Raw genomic sequence first — 16,627 nt, 5'->3', positions numbered from 1 at the left:
TCCACATTTCATAAACTCTTTGAAAATGAATAGAGAGTGAAGGGAACATCAAATTATCTTCCACCTCCACAGACAGAAGCAAAGACATGCTTTGAAAACAAGTTTATTAATGCTGGTTTCAAGCTTTATTCCTAGATGGGAGCACAGGTTTTCTCAATTAATAGGCAGGTAGGAGCTACAAAATTGTATGAGTGGGGCTGAAGAACACAGCAGAGAGCCGAAAATACCCAATGGATGGAGGATCAGGCTTGTGCGACATGACAAAAACAACTTGTACACAACTACAGGTCATCAGGTCCTGCCTCTGATGGAGAAGGAAGCCAAGGATCCATCAGCCATCGCATCTCCCGAGCAGAATGGCATGAAGTTACTGGGGTTGTGATTTTTACAACATTTCTGATGAGAATCCTTTTGCCAGCAGCTAAAATACTTTAAAATCATTTCAATGATATTTTACAATGTTGATTTGTAACTTCTACGCTCACTAGCCTGCGCACAGATATAAGCACAGGCACCTGTTGTCTATAGTGAACCATCCACCATCCCCTCAGTCCCTCCCTCATACAAAATCCCTGCGGAAGGACTGGATACGAGTTGGGAACTCTCCTCCTGCTCTCTCCTGCTCCTTTTCCACCTCCAAATCACTCCACAACAGGCACCTCACAGATGAGCTAATTACCACATCCTGGTTTAATTAGAAATAATAGTCAAATACGGTTTCTTGAGCAAGCATCAAGTGAATGTCCACACCAGGGGTTCATCAGCAGAGCCCAGGGCTGACACCGAGCCTTGGGCTGGGATGTTCTTGGGTCTGGCCAGCTCAGAGGGCTGGCAGGGGACAACAGTCCTGTCTGCACCCCTGCAGATGTGTTGGGAAGCACTGCTCCTCTCTGCAGTCCCATATAATCTCTGGAGCTTTTTACTGTCTTCACAATGCTGTGATTCAACACGCAACAAGACAGAATTGCAGAATCCCAGACTGGTGGGGGCTGAAGGGACCTCTGCAGATCCCCTAGTCCAACCCCTGCTCACGCAGGGTCACAGAGCAGATCACACAGGTGGGTCCAGGGGCTTTGAATGTCTCAGAGAAGGAGACTCCACACCCGCTCTGGGCAGCCTGGGCCAGGCTCTGGCACCTCCCAGCAAACAAGTTTCTCCCCATGTTCAGATGGAGCCTCCTGTGTTTCAGTCTGTGCCCGTTGCCCCTCACCCTGGCATTGGGCACCACTGAACAGAGTCTGGTCCATCCTCTGACACCCACCCTGAGATATTGATCCCATTGATCAGATCTCTCTCAGCTTCTCTTCTCCAGCTGAACAGCCCCAGCTCTCTCAGCCTCTCCTCACAAGAAAAATGCTCCAGACCTCTCAGCACCTTTGTCTCCCTCCGGTAATTCCTTGTCCTTCTTAAATTGGGGATCCCAAAGTTTTCAGGGCAAGTTCTGCTTTTTATTCCCTTCCCCTCCACCTCAGCCTCAGGAGTCACCTACCTTGAGGTCAGGGATCCCGTACCCTTTCCTCAGTGTGATCTGGAAAAGCTCCAGGGAGCTGATGAAGGCCGCCAGCCTGGTCAGGCTCTGCTTCCCGCTTCCACCCACGCCGACCAGGAGAGCGTTCCCTCGGGGGGACGCCAGGATCCGGTTGATGCGGCAACTAAATAGAAGCATATAAAATCTGTCATTAATATGAGTATTTTTATTTTTCTCTGCCCACTGCTTTTCAATATATATTTTAATCACTAGGACACCGTAGTCAGATTGACATTTTTCATCCCATTCAAAGAGACATGTCAGCAATCAATCCCCATCTCTGCTGAGGCCCAAACAAAGGACGTAGCTGATTAAAAAAATAGTTTGGTGGCGATTCAGACTGTGTCCAATATTTTTCCATCTGCCAAGTCCTGCTGGGTAGAAATATTTTAAGGTGAAGGCCTGGATGTCTTTGCAGGGAGGACAAGGGAAAAAACACATTACATGGACATGCAAATACTGAGAACAGAATTCATGGCTCTGGTGCACTTCTCCAGTGAAGGTTCCTCTTCACAAAGCATTTTGGGTTCATGTTCAGGTGAAGGGTCCTGCTATGCATTAAAGCATATTCATATAGATCTGGAATAGCATCATACCTGTCTGGAAAATACAGTCCAACATTATTTATCCAAGTCACCATTAAGAGTGAGATTTTGTCACACTTAAAATGAACCTGCTATTGTTTTTCAGGTCTGCTCACTTGTCCTTGAGAGTTGCACAGTGAGCTCTGCCCTCAGTCTATTCTCTTTAAGTAATTGCTGACATCCCCACATGTTAAAATGCCAAGTGAGGGAGGTTTAGAGGATCCTACCTGTGAAAACCTCACTGTCCTGTGTCTGAAATGCAAGCACCATTCCCCTCTTCACATCATTGCCTTTATTCAGCTCACTTAACTGAGTATTTTCCTAGACTAATCCACTTAATTTTTCAAATAAGACTGCAAGAAATACTGTACTGCTTTATTACAACTCAAGCGTCTTATGATGTATGTGCAGACTCCCACAGATTGTGAAATTAAACCCAGAAAAGCAATCCAGCTTATGTGGAGAGCTGGAGTGCTCCTGCTTTTCATTCTCTAGCTGGCTGTCCCCAAAGGCAAGGGCACAGGCTGTGCGATGGGAACGGGCACCACGAGCCCTGGCTCAGGAGGTGACTGACACGTATCCCCCACCTCCCTAAATACATTAACTCCCTTACTTCTTTTATTTTTTTCCAACAGAAACTTCACAACAAATTCAAGCTGTCATCCATAAGCTGTTTGAGATGGAATAATGTGTGTATTTCGGCAAAAGGTAATTTCCAAATGCGCTGAATCAAAATCACGCAACTCCAGGGAAAATCATGCTGAATACTCAAACCTCGCCTTCCAGATTACTCACAATATTAACTGGAGGGATACTGACAGGTTTTGTTGAAAATCCCGATTTATGTAAAGTGCAAAAGAAGCACAAGATTAAAATCACTGTCACCTTTCTGCAAGCAGAAACACTGATGGACATCAGGTTGCATGCGACTCAATACAAAGAAGTAAATGCCCAAACTATAAGGGAAGATGTGCCCCAGCATAGCCGGCACACTGCGCTGCAAAATAACAGATTGCTGAGCTCTCAGAACAGAAATGGTTAAACAGATAGTTAAAAGGAGTAGAAATTTATATATATATGTATTTTTGTAATTTGGATGAGAGTAACTGCATTAGGTTACCAGGTCCAACAAACCTGAAATCACCCACACAAGCGTGCAGCAGGACAGCGGCTTCCTTCTAGCTTAGTCACAAACCTGCTTTTCATGACACAATGTTTTCACGCAGAATCAGTTAAAACTATGATTTACGGGGCAGGTTCGTCTTCTGAAATGATCTGAGGTCAGGTCTGCATTTCAGCCTCCAGAAATCAGACCACACCTGGAATATTGTGTCCAGTTGTGGCCCCTCAGTTCCAGCAGGACAGGGAACTGCTGCAGAGAGTCCAGCGCAGCCACCAAGATGCTGGAGGGAGTGGAGCATCTCCCGTGTGAGGAAAGGCTGAGGGAGCTGGGGCTCTGGAGCTGGACAAGAGGAGACTGAGGGGGGACTCATTCATGGGGATCAATATGGAAAGGGGGAGTGTCAGGAGGATGGAGCCAGGCTCTTCTCGGTGACAACCAGTGATAGGACAAGGGGCAATGGGTTCAAACTGGAACACAGGAGGTTCCACTGAAATACGAGAAGAAACTTGTTCCCGGTGAGGGTGCCAGAGCCTGGCCCAGGCTGCCCAGGGGGGTTGTGGAGTCTCCTTCTCTGCAGACATTCCAACCCGCCTGGACACCTTCCTGTGTAACCTCATCTGGGTGTTCCTGCTCCATGGGGGGATTGCACTGGGTGAGCTTTCCAGGTCCCTTCCAATCCCTGACATTCTGGGATTCTGGGATTCGGTGGGATTCCCAACAAGCATTTAAATCATGTATGAGAGCTGGAGGTACGTGTCACGATCCATACCACAGGCATGTAAATAGCTTCATAATGATCAACGGAGGCTCGCTATTTTCATATAGTCCCACATGTCCAGTTTCCACAGGGAATCCAGCTGGACCTCCAGGCATCCGAATGCAAGCAGGATTTCCAAAGGATCCAGGCAATTTAAATGCCTCAGTCCATTCAAACTAGTAGCCTGAATGCACATAATCTCACATTATATTCATTTGAAAACCCCACTGAGAACTGTGTAAACGTGGCTCTAACCCAGTTGTGAAAGCATTTAGGGACATCCCGGTGTAACTAGTTCTCTAGTTGGCTGTCAAGTGAAGACAATAAAGCACTTGATCATTGTCATGTACCATAAATGTTTGTGCCATATGCAGAGCAACAAGGGCCAAAGATCTAACAGCAACCAGACTTCAAAATGACCAGCAGCATGCTGACCCTCCATCCAACAGCCCCCATCCTCACAGTTTCCACAGACCCCCCCCGAACAGCAGCTGGAGAAGCAGGGCAGTATTTGTGCGGGACACACTACGTGGGCAGATGAAGCTTCTGCACACCTCCAGCTCCTTCCGCTCTAATAATGGATACCGACATCCTCCAGAAACCTCCATGGAAACAATCTGCATGGATAAATGCTACGATGAGAGCATAAAGCCAGAAAATTCCCTTACACGTGGCACATGGCGTCCTCAAACAGCACCAGGCTCATGGCAGCGTTGACTTCATTGTAGCTGTCCAAGGCTTCCACGAGGATCTTGTTCAGCTCCTCCCAGGTCGGAACTGGCCTGTAGCTGGGTTCGCCAACGCCTTTAGCGAAATGGCAATAAACATTCATTCGCTTGGTCTGCTCTAAAGTTTCCTCAATGTCCTGTCAAATTTAAAGAAAAAAAGAAAGGAGAAAAAAGGAGAAAACACTGCAGCTCTATGTCACTTTTCCAAGTAAAGCACAGTGTTCCAAAAAATGTCTTTTTATGTCTATATAGCTGCACCTGCGTGTTGAAAAAGGGGAAAGAGGGACAAAAGGGAAGGAGAGGGAAAGGATGAAGCCCCAGTACCTGCTCTGGACTTCTTGTAAATCACGAGAACTCATCACCTTAAGAGAATGTGAGCACAAGAAAAGCCCCGCAGCAATAGCTACAGCATGACGCTGTTGCATGGACGATGATTAACACCCGGAGGAAAAAGCGCTGTCTGTGTTACTGTGATACTTGCAGGACTCCTATGGCAACACGGCTGGGTGATGCCAGGACTGAAACAAAGCAGGTCTAGAGCTTCCATTTGGAAGATATTTTGGAAAAGAAGGAAAGCACTAGGGATTTGTGCCTGCTCCCACTCTGCTCCCACCAAGACTGGGGATTTGACTCTTTTGCTTTTGCCACGAGACTCGAGACATTTAAATAAAATAATTTAGTGAATTCACAGAGCCAAAATCTCCTCTCCCTGGTGCCCTTAGGGAGAGCACCGTTCACCCAAATACCAACACTGGCAGCCCAGGAAGCGGTTGACAGAGATTTTGCTCCTGAGGTCCCATCAAGAACATCGCTCTTCATGCAAGTGAGAGATGGGCAGACCTTGGGTCAAACTTCTCTTGCCCAAGGAACCTTTTTCCTGTAAGCACGTACGTTATTATCAGAGTTATGAACCTCAACTCTTACGTCATATAATTTCTTCACCGTCTCCAGCTGGATTTTATCAAAGGTACCGTAATCCTTTTCTTCAACCATCTTATCCCGGTAGACTCGGTTTGACTCGTGCAGGTAGAGTTTCACCAGGTCTTGGGGGTGCTGCAGACATTCCGGGGTAGAGAACAGAAGGCCCTGTGGGGTGCAGAGACCAGCAGTAAACCCCACATTGACCTGAAGGGACTGACATCACCCCCAACATCCAGGCTGAATGGGGCTGAATCACGCAAAATGCAGAGTTATTGTAACAGCCTGCAACTGAACTTCTGAAGAAGCCCCTGGAGAATGTGCCCTTCGTTACCTCCAATTTCCCAAAGCAATTTTATGTGTTATAACAATTTCAATAGCCCAAAGTGCATCCCCAGAGCAGCCTGGCTGGGCTGGTGCTCCTGATCTCCAAGAGCGTGTAGGGTCAGACACCAGCCCGACGGGCGGCTTTCTGCATCCCAACACCACAGCACGGCTGCTTTGCCAAGAAGAAAAAATAGTTTGGAAATCTTAGCGGCAATGATTTTTTTCTAAAATCAATTAATTTTAATTAGGTGCATTCTGCCTGCAGGAAACATTAGTTTCTGTCTGTTTATCACAGCATGTTTACCATGAACTCTATTAAAATGCATAAAAGAATTATGTTTCAAAGAGGTGTCACCTATTACTAAGCCTATTAACAGCACCCAGGGTTTTCAATGGCATGTATTAAATAGACAGTTTTTATTCTTAACATCTAATTATTTACACATAAAACATAACATGTATTAAAAGCAACGTAAAGCAGGCCCTCTCAGCTCGATGGCCCATGGCTCAAATCATTTGGGTTTCACATTTGCCATTACAGCTGTTATTTTATTTATTTCAGAGAAAAGGTAGTGAGAAGAGCTGACGACTCAAAGAGAATAAGATGAAACCCATCAGGTCCTAAAAAAAAAGTCACTCTAAAGACACTCCAAGCCACAAATGTTGTGTTCTTGATGCAAGCAAATGTAAGAAAATCCAGGTTTCACAAATCTGTAAGCAGTTTATTAACTTAACACCTGAACATCTCCCCTTCCCTCACTTTGCAGACCTGACTCTCCCGACTCCTCTCAGCAGAGCTACCAGGCTCTGGCACAGCAACCAGCTGCGTCCCCAGAGAGCGACGGGGACGCTCCAGACGTGGAAGAAATTGCTGCCCCTGAGGGTGGTGAGACCCTGGCCCAGGTTGGCCAGAGAGGTGGTGGATGAACCATCCCTGGAGACAGGGCAAGAAAAATAAAGAACTTTTTCTCTTTCTTTGCAGTCTAAATAACATTTAAAATAATACTAACTAATGCAGCGTAGTGACCCCTTTCTAGCTGTCCTGCACTGCTGGATGAAGCACCTGCTCTCCTTTCTCCTGATGTTCTTCTTGGGGAGCCTGGAGCTGCCTCAGCACTTTGAGGACAGCGGTGACATGAAAACAGTGACAAACACAACAACAGCGTGTGGGCCACAAACTCAAGAGTCCTATTTAAAGTGCCAGTTTTAAAATCTGCTCTGATATCAGGGAGGGTTGACAAGAGGCTCCAGTCACCCCCTTGGCACTGCATAGAATCACAGAATCATTTCAGCTGGAAGAGACCCTCAGGAGCATTGAGTCCAACCATACCCTAATTCTAGCATTAAACCATGTCCCGAAGCACCTTGTTTAAACGCCTTTCAAACCCCTCCAGGGATGGTGACTCCACCACTGCCCTGGGCAGCCTGTTCCATAGCACTGTGGTTGCCATGTGCGATGGAGCAGCTGCTGGCGCCTGGATCTCTGTTAGGAAGAAAAATAGCAGAGATGGGAAGAGAGAAGGAGGGGGAAGCTCTGAAACCAGACTGGCTCAGGTAACCACATGCCAGCCAAACCAAAGATAAAGTTGTGCCAAACAACCGTGCCAGACTGAGGCACACAACAAACTCTTGCTGACCCTGTGCCCATCTCGCCGCCATCATTTCCAACTCAGCCACAATGTCAGCACATAATACACAAGGTGCATTTAGGTGCTTCAAGCCTGAAGTTTGCAGGGCTCTTTAGTGAGCTCAGTCAAGAGTGAACATGAAAATCCCTCCCCATGCAAAGGAGTGAGGAGTTCACTGGCAGCGGAGCCCACGTGGAGGAGCAGGACACGCCGGAGCCCCCGCTGCCGTCTGGCTGTCAGGAGGAGAGAGCCTGCTCTTCCCCAGCTGCCACAGATCTTAATGTGACATGCTGCTTCAAAATCTTGTTAGAAATAGGAATAAAAAGCAAAATACAACCCTGCTGGGTCTGTGATTATTATTTTACAGAGATGACAGATATAATTTAGAGCATAATACCATGGTAACCCTTTCAGATGGAAAGAAAGACAGCAACAGGGCTTTCTCTGGTGGGAGCCAGCAGGGAATGTATTTTTAAAAAGCATAATCCACAACTCTGTCACTGCAGAGACCTGTCTCCTTTAATCAAGGGTAAATTGCTTGGAGCGTACCAATCAATTTAACTCTGCAGTGCATGGTGGGACCCAGAGGTATGAAAAGGTGCTGTAGAAATGCAAGACAAAGTCGTGTCGGACTTGAACCACAGACAGGACCTGCTACAGAGCGAAAGTAACAGATAACACCTGATGAGCACAAAGGATTACAAAGGACTGAAGGGTGACCTTGCCCCTGCAGCAGTAACATCAGTAACAGTAAATGATATAGTCACAAGGACAAGGAGCCAGGCTGCCGTTCCTGCAGACCTTACCTAACCCTGCTCCAGCCCCTTCTTTTCCATCATCCCTGACCATGGTTTCCAGCCCCTCCTCACATTTCCAGTGAAACGTGACAGCAAATTAAAGTTAGATTATTACAGATTATTACGGTACTTGCTGAGCCTTCTGTAGTCATTTAAAACCAGCCACGAGCCCAGGGGGCTGAAGATGGTCATAGATTTTGAGGCTCCTTGTTATTCTTTTTAAAAACCAGGAAGCAGCATCCCTCAGCCCAGACCCTGGTGTGTTCCCAGGTCAGCAGTGACCCGGATGTGTTTGCATACTCAGCAGAGGAACCATGCCCGGTGCTGCCTTCCCCTCTTCATCCCCCTTCCTCACCCACAGCCCTTCTGCCAGTCCCCACCTCCCTGAAGACTTGTGTTCCCCTTTGGGAGCCAGACCCCCCCCAACACACACATTACCCTGGTGTCACATAGGACAGACCGGCTTATGTCTACTTGAGGGCCTGAACCAAAGTTTTACCCTTGGCCAGCTGACGCCAGACGAGCAGAAGCACTGAGTACAATGCCCAGGCATTTAGTGTTATCCAGCTGAAGGTGAAGTCCAGAGACAAAATCAAATTAGAACAGTGGATGAAAATCATTGTTCTGTAGGGATACATGGAATTTCCCACAGTCTTCCCAAGTCAACACAACTAGATGGTTCCTTGGGGGTTTGGAGCACCTTTCTGATGAGGAAAGGCTGAGAGAGCTGGGGCTGTTCAGCTGGAGAAGAGAAGCTGAGAGGGATCTGATCAATGGGATCAATATCTCAGGGTTGGTGTCAGAGGATGGACCAGACTCTGTTCAGTGGTGCCCAACACCAGGGTGAGGGGCAACGGGCACAGACTGAAACACAGGAGGCTCCATCTGAACATGAGCAGAAACTTGTTTGCTGGGAGGTGCCAGAGCCTGGCCCAGGCTGCCCAGAGCGGGTGTGGAGTCTCCTTCTCTGAGACATTCAAACCCCCTGGACCCACCTGTGTGATCTGCTCTGTGACCCTGCGTGAGCAGCGGTTGGACTGAGGGATCTGCAGAGGGCCCTTCAGCCCAACCAGGCTGGGATTCTGTGGGATTCTGTAATGCTGAGGCATTTAGTGTTGTCCAGCTGAAGGTGAAGTCCAGAGACAAAAATCAAGTGAGAACAGTGGATGAAAATCATTGTTCTTTAGGGATACATGGAATTTCCCACAGCCTTCCCAAGTCAACACTAGATGGTTCATCTCAGGGGAAACCTACTCTACATACAGCTAGGGCAGCCTGGAAAGCAACATGGCTCAAGCAGTTCAGACAGGAACCCACACAGAGCAGGCAGATACAACAGAAGAGGACACCTGTGTCCTTGAACAGCTGCTGGAACCCAGGTTGGATGTCCTGACACGTTTCAAAAAGCACTAGAGACCCACACTTGGGCAACAGAGCAAAACCACACCTGTGTACCTGATGGGGAGCTGGACACCCTTCTGGCCTCCCCAGCCTCAGATGAACCTTGATATCCTCACCTACCTCAATCTGAGCACCTTAAACTGGAGCCTAATCCCACCTTAGACCTGCAAAGTGCTGATGTCTGACAACAGGACAGTCACCTTGGACTCCTTTCACCTCCAGTGAATGAGGTGCTTCAGAAACACAGTTCCTCTGAGCTCTTCTCCGTGTTTATCCATGAGGAAGAGCTGATGCACTACAGAAAGAAATGCCTGTTTTCCTTTGCTGGGGGAGAGGACGTGACTCGCCAGGCAAAAGACAATCCCACTGAAGATACTCAGACCCCCAGAGACGATCATTCCAATCAGTCAGGACAAACGTGAACAGTGCTTGACAAAGTCAATCCACTGCTGCCTGCCGAGCCTCCTGCCCCTGAGTGTATAGGTTGCTCTTTTTCCCTTTGGTTTCACCAATACCTGACAAATCTCTCTGGCATTTTGCCGTCATTTGTATTGAACACCTGGAGTCAACTTCAGCTGAACCCTCACTCCAAGCAACGCAGCCCAGCTGGGGCCAGGTGGCAATGGGTCCTGGGTGAAGAAAGGAAAACATGAGAGCAATAAGGACCCGTACCTGCTGAAAGAAATTATTGCTGACTTGATTTGGGGCCGTCTTCCTTGTTCTGTGCAACACTCACATGCAAACAATGTCCAAATTCATTAGCTGCAGCAATTAAGATACAAGTTCTTGGAGTGTTTTGTAATGAGGCAATTAGCACAGGACTCCTTGTCATAAGAGCTGTCAGGCAGTTTTGACAAAGGGAATCAAGCTGGGCTTGTAAGGCTGGTAGATGCAGTATTAATATCTAATATATTATGTATATAATAGTATGTATATAATAGTAAGATAATGATAGAGCCACTGGACAGACTGCAAATGGAGCCACTTTAACAACCTGTGCAGAGCCAGCAGTATCACAGCACAGCAGCAGCAAGTCCAGGGGCTGACCCCTCCACAGCTGCAATTTCTACGTGCTTTGTGCCTTTAACAGTTGTCATTGGCTGCTTGTATAACTACAGAACAGCCGGTAAAACAACAATCTCCAAACGCCCTTCACATACGCAGCTATTGTGCAGGCGGTGTTTGATTGCTTGTCTGGGATTAAAAGGAATTTGAAAAAGGCAACATGCACTGAGCTACATCCACCAGTTCTCCACCTTCCCACAGGCTAAGGAAACTCACATGTCCCTAACCAGGAAGAGGGGGTTGTTTCTTCCTTTATCTTTTTTTTCCAGATAGCATCACATCAAGGGTCATGGACTGTGGTAGATTGGAAGGTGGGTGGAGAACTGGCTGGTCCAGCAGGCTCCGAGGTCTCCCTGGAGCTCCAGTGTTCCCCAGGGGCTGGTACCAGGGCAGTGGGTGTCTCCATGCAGGAGCCAGCAGTGCTTTCCCAGCAGGGCTGAAGCTGGCACTGACCACACAGAACGCAAAGGGAAGACCTTGACAGGCAGACAAAAGCTGTTTGAGGTTCAATCCACTTTTGGGGCCCCCAGGACAAGAAAGACATTGACATACTGGAACAAGTTCAATGGAGGCCACCAAGGTCGTAAAATGGTGGAGGACAGGACATGCAAGGAAAGGCTGAGAGAAATCCATTTGTTCAGCTCAGGGAAAAGGCAAAGGGGAATCTTAATTCTGTTTCTATCCCTGGAGACATCCCAGGCCAGGCTGGATGGGGCTCTGAGCAACCTGAGCCGGTGAAGATGTCCCTGCTCATGGCACTGGGGGAGCTGGGAAGGTCCCTCCAACTCAAACTGTTCTGTGATTCTATGACTCTGTCTACAACTACCTAATAGGGAGTTATAGAGAAGACTGAGTCACATTTTTTTGGAGGTGCATAGCAAAAGGACAAGAGGTAACAAATTGAAGCAAGGGAAATTCCGATTGAAATAAAAATATATCAACTTCACCATGGAGTGGGTTTAGTGGTGTGACAAGGGTCAGAGAGGTTATGGAACTCCAGTCATGGAAACATTCAAAACTTGGCTGATCAGCCTGACCTGACTTTGAAGTTGGCACTGCACAAGAAGGGTTTGGACAAGAGAGTGTGAGCTAAATTATGAGTTTATAAAGATGGAATGAAAGCAACACGTGGAAATGCGTTCCCAGAGTCCAGAGCTTCTTTCACACTCAATTTCAGGAAGAAAATTGTGTTCCCGTAGGTACAAACAGGATATCAGGAGATCTCAAAAACTCAAGAATACTTAATGTGAAGGAATAATCAAGAATTAATAGCAAAAGGTAAGGAAGGATTTCAAGAAAAATTGAACCACTATTTAAACAAACATTATGAGGCCCAGGATCTAGACTCCCCCACTCCTGAAGCCATATGATTAACAAGAAAACACCTGAGCTCCTGTCACTGCTCCTGCCCTCTGGCCCAGCATCTAGACCTGGCAGGACATTTCCTAATATCCCACAACCTGAGCACCTTTCAAGCAGGTTATAGTTAAAATTAAAGCTTCCCATGGAAATGCTGCTTTTCTCTCTCTGCCTTTCAAAGCACAGATTAACTAGAAGCCAGGATTTAACACGACCCACATCTAACGTCAAAGGCTGCTGATGTTTAGCTGAGCACAAGTGACAGGTCTGATTCCTTCTTGGCACAAAGGAGTTATTAACTTTTTCAAGGCCCTGTTTTTGGATTTCCCACTGCTTGTCATTACTTCAGTTCTTGTGTGATGGACCAGACCACAAGGCACTGAACTTTCAGTACCTGCTTAGGAAAACAGATGTTAAGAAGGACAACAAGTTACATACTGGGGTTCTACAAGAGTTTATGGTGTTTCAAACCTCATGATTTGGCTGCTGAGAACCTTCTCAAATTGTTCTAATCAGCCTTAAACTCTGAAAGGCTCTTTGAGCAGCAATATCTACTGCTTCAAAGTATGAGATTTCAGGGGAAAAAAAAAGTCTCTCCGTTGTTGGAAGAAAACATTTCTAAATCTGAACAACTTCCCCTTGGCACAGAACTGGCTCCAGTGGAAATTCATTTCTAGCAATTAAGTCAAAGCTAGGTTTGATTCATTTATCACCTCTTTAAATGCCACCCTTCATGCACATACTGATTACCTGACCACCAAGAAGCTAAGAGGACATGCCAGTACAGGCCAACAAGCTAAACTGGATCTAACCTCAGGGCCAGTAACCCACTAACCATCCACCACCTGCTTCAGTGCAATAAAGTAATTTGCCTATGTGGTGGAACAGTGCCATTAATCCCCACATTTACATGTGTGGAATTGAGGCTCCCAAAGATGAGCGCAGCTCCATCGCACTCACCACCAGTCACCTAATTAAGTGCTGAAGTCAGAAGCCCAAAGCTCCCTTCAGCTGGTCCCTTCTACAGCCAGAGGGCATTTCAACCCACCCAAAACCTGCACCTCCATCTGGAACTATTCATCCCTCCCCGTTGACCACAAGAGGCTGGAAAGTAACTAAGCTTCTCAAAGCCATGGGCAATGGTTCTGGAATCCAGCCAAAACTAACCAGGAATTAAGAAATGGCCTAAGGTCACCCACTTTATTCAGGGGACACGTGCTGTGTCATTTTTAGGTGGGAGACTGCATTCTGCTCACCAGAGCTAGAGGAACACAGGTCCACAGCCTCTTGTAGCACCGGGACAAGCTCCAAGAGCCACAGGACAGCAACTCCACTTACTTGGAAGATATTGGAGAAGTCTCTCAGGTTGAAAATGTAGTGGAACTTGATGGCTGTTGGAAGGAACGTAGCGGCTACTTTCTGGTGCAGTCCCAGGGCAAGGGCAATCAGCTGCTGAGCTGATTTTTGCACAGCCCCCGAGAAATTCCCACTTGTCAGGTGCTGCGTTAAAATGGTGCTATAGATCCTGGACAAGGCATCCTGCCCAGGGATGGACAGAGCGAAGACACAGAAGTGACGCTGAGGGAGAGAAAGGAAGACACGGAAAGGTCAGAGAGGTGGAAAACCACCTTTCAAGCAAAACGCCCTTGGGGATTTGCTGTGATTTGATGGAGTACCGGATAATCTCATCTAGGCTCCCTTTCCCATGAAAGGCTGGACCAGATGATCATTTGATGTCCCTTCCAGCCTGGGTTGTTCTACGATTCTCTGACTTGCAGTCCACCTGAACAAGGTTATTTCCCTCTCCCAGTTTGCCAGCAGAGCTCAGGTGGGAAGTGACATCACTCTGCTCACTAAATAAGGGATTTTCAACTGCATCTCACCAGTGCTACACTGGAAGCTCAGTCCATTGAAGAGCCAAAGGGCTCTGAAGGTCCCACCAACCTCTGACAAAGCCCAGTCACTGGCTCTATTAAGAACAGCCCCTGGAAGGTGCCATCTCCCAGAAGACCTCTTTATTAATTTGGAACTTGCAAAGTTGCCCATGTACAGCCATGGGACACTTCATTTTAACTCCACACCTTGCTGAAGAGGAGGCAGGGTCCAGGCTGACCCTGGTCATGAGGTTTCTCCATGATGAAATGAATTTTGCTCTCTGCTATCCAGTCCCTCCATTGGTTGGCAGCTCCCAAAAATCAAACTCTAAGGTTTAAGATCTCTTCCCAAATTTGTGCTTCTGTTACCAGCAGTGCTTGAACTGTTTTTTGTTTGGTTTGGGTTTTTTTTGTTCGGTTAGGTTTCTTGTGGGGTTTTGGTTGGTTGGTTGGTTTTGGTGTTCTTTGTTCCGTTGGTTTTGTTTGGTTGGTTAGTTTTGGGTTTGTTGGGGTTCTTATTGTTGAGTTTTGGTGTGGCTCTTGGGTTTTTTTTGGTTTTGTTTGTTGTCTTCGTTTGGGTTTCTCCCCCACACCTCTTTTTAATGAGAATATACTAACAGCTGCATCAGACAATTCTGGAAAGCAGAAGGCTTTAATGCACTATGTTTCAGAGCTAAATATGAGCTAAATGAAGGAAAAATCTGCCCGTATGGACCAGAAGGTTGTCCTGAAAGTAGGTGTTAAGCTGGCTGGCAACTTTTGACTTCTTCCTCTGACTGAGCTGCGGAATGTGAGGAAAAACAAACAAGGGAATAAGGGACCCAGTTTGCTGCTTCACTATTAGGAATCACAGTCACTCGACAGATCCGTGCCATTTGTACTGATAAAACAACAGCAGGATCTGCCAGTGGTTGTCCTCTAGCCTCACGTTTCAATGATCCACACCAAAATAAACGCAGCGATGCACCTGCCGTTGTGCAGGGCTTTACCTGCAGCCGGGGGTTGATGGTGAAGCTCCCCGCCGTCGGGTTCATGCACGACACGTACTGCACGTTCGTGATCTCCTTCAGCGACAGCTTGGTCCGGTCGTACCTTCGGGCAAAACACAAGCAGCAGCATAGTGACCACGGCCGCTGCCTCTCTCGGTACATGTCCCTGGGCTGCCAGAGGCCACTTGTCTTCAGGGGGTCAAATTCTGCGTCTTGCCAAGATCAGGCCCAGGCCCAGGTTGCCAGCCTATCTGTACACAGCCTGGCACATGCGAGTCCTGCTCCTGGTGGAAATCCTTCAGCTTCAACAACCTGTAGCTAATGTTTCTATCAGTAACAAGCACCGAGCAAAGCCCTTGGGCCATTCTCCTCACTTGCATGGAAATGGAGTGTCCCTGGTATGAACCCAACCCGGGACGGGGCGTGAGAGACTACAAGGGTAACTCTCAAACACTGTGGCAAACCCAGCCCTGCAACACCCAGCCACAGGAGACAGGCCATCGTGAGCAGGTGAATGGTGATTTACACGTCAAGGCCGAGGTGACAGCCACAGACAAAGGCTGGGTGACACAGGCAGGGCCGTGTTGAAGAACACGCAGCCCTGTGTGCTGACAGGCCCGACATGGTGCCAAGGCCCAGACTGAGAGACCCTTCGGGACTCTCCCGTCTTCCGCAATGACCCCCAGTGACACCTGCACAAAAGCCCAGGTGATCCCAAGGGCTATAAACCCTATAAAACCTGTGCCAGCATGGGCAAGGTGCCACCCTGGGGACCCTTCCACCCACCGGGCTGACCATGGGAACCGAACCAGACATCGCAGGGCGCTGAACCCTGACTACAGACCCCAGCACCCCCGCACAGGAACTGGACCTGAGACTACAAACCCCTCACACACACCGTGGAGCCCTAAGGATGGTGAGACCTTTCCTTTCCCTTTCCTTTTCCTTTCCCATTCCTTTTCCTTCCCCCTTTCTTTCTTCCTCTCTCTTTCCTTCCTATATTCCTATTTCTTTCCCTTCCTTTTTATGAGTAATACAGTAACATAAGGTTTAGAGCCCCACTTGTGCCACAAAACTCTTTCATGTGAATCTTTTCGCTGCTAAACTGTTTATCGATTGAGCTTAAGTAACATAAATCCTTCTGCCACTGAATCATTTGCCAATTGGGCCAAGCTGCAAAAAATAAAGGTCTTTTGTTAGTGGACCTTCAGGATTGTATATACTTTTTTTCCAACCAAGGGGACTGACAAATCTCAGTCATGCTTCCCCCAACCATAGCGTCGTGTGGGACGTGACAAGGGTCAGCAGGCTGCTGCTGCTGGGGAAGGACGGGGAGTCCTGGGCTCCCCAGTTTAAGAAGGACAAGGAATTACTGGAGAGAGTCCAGCGGTGGGCTACAGAGATGCTCCAGAGGGGTCTGGAGCATTTTTCTTCTGAGGAGAGACTGAGGGAGCTGGGGCTGTTGAGCTGGAGAAGAGAAGCTGAGAGAGATCTGATCAATGGGATCAATATCTCAGGGTGGGTGTCAGAGGATGGACCAGACTCTGTT

The 16,627-nt window shown here is 47.7% G+C and overlaps 1 protein-coding gene across 1 annotated transcript in view; it reads right to left on the bottom strand.

The window, feature by feature from the left end:
• The window catches only part of DNAH9 (dynein axonemal heavy chain 9), a gene marked incomplete at its 5' end in the record, with an annotated part of 197,270 nt that overhangs the window by 110,950 nt on the left and 69,693 nt on the right, over positions 1–16,627 (bottom strand). Inside the window, 5 exons of the mRNA XM_082067422.1 lie at positions 1,490–1,652; positions 4,661–4,857; positions 5,645–5,806; positions 13,554–13,793; positions 15,079–15,181. Coding sequence (XP_081923548.1) covers positions 1,490–1,652; positions 4,661–4,857; positions 5,645–5,806; positions 13,554–13,793; positions 15,079–15,181 — 865 coding nt within the window. The remainder of the gene's footprint in view (positions 1–1,489; positions 1,653–4,660; positions 4,858–5,644; positions 5,807–13,553; positions 13,794–15,078; positions 15,182–16,627) is intronic.

Source organism: Streptopelia decaocto (genome assembly GCF_964273445.1).
Source record: "Streptopelia decaocto genome assembly, chromosome: 16".
Lineage (NCBI taxonomy): Eukaryota > Metazoa > Chordata > Aves > Columbiformes > Columbidae > Streptopelia > Streptopelia decaocto.
This window is presented reverse-complemented; position numbering and strand designations above follow the sequence as displayed.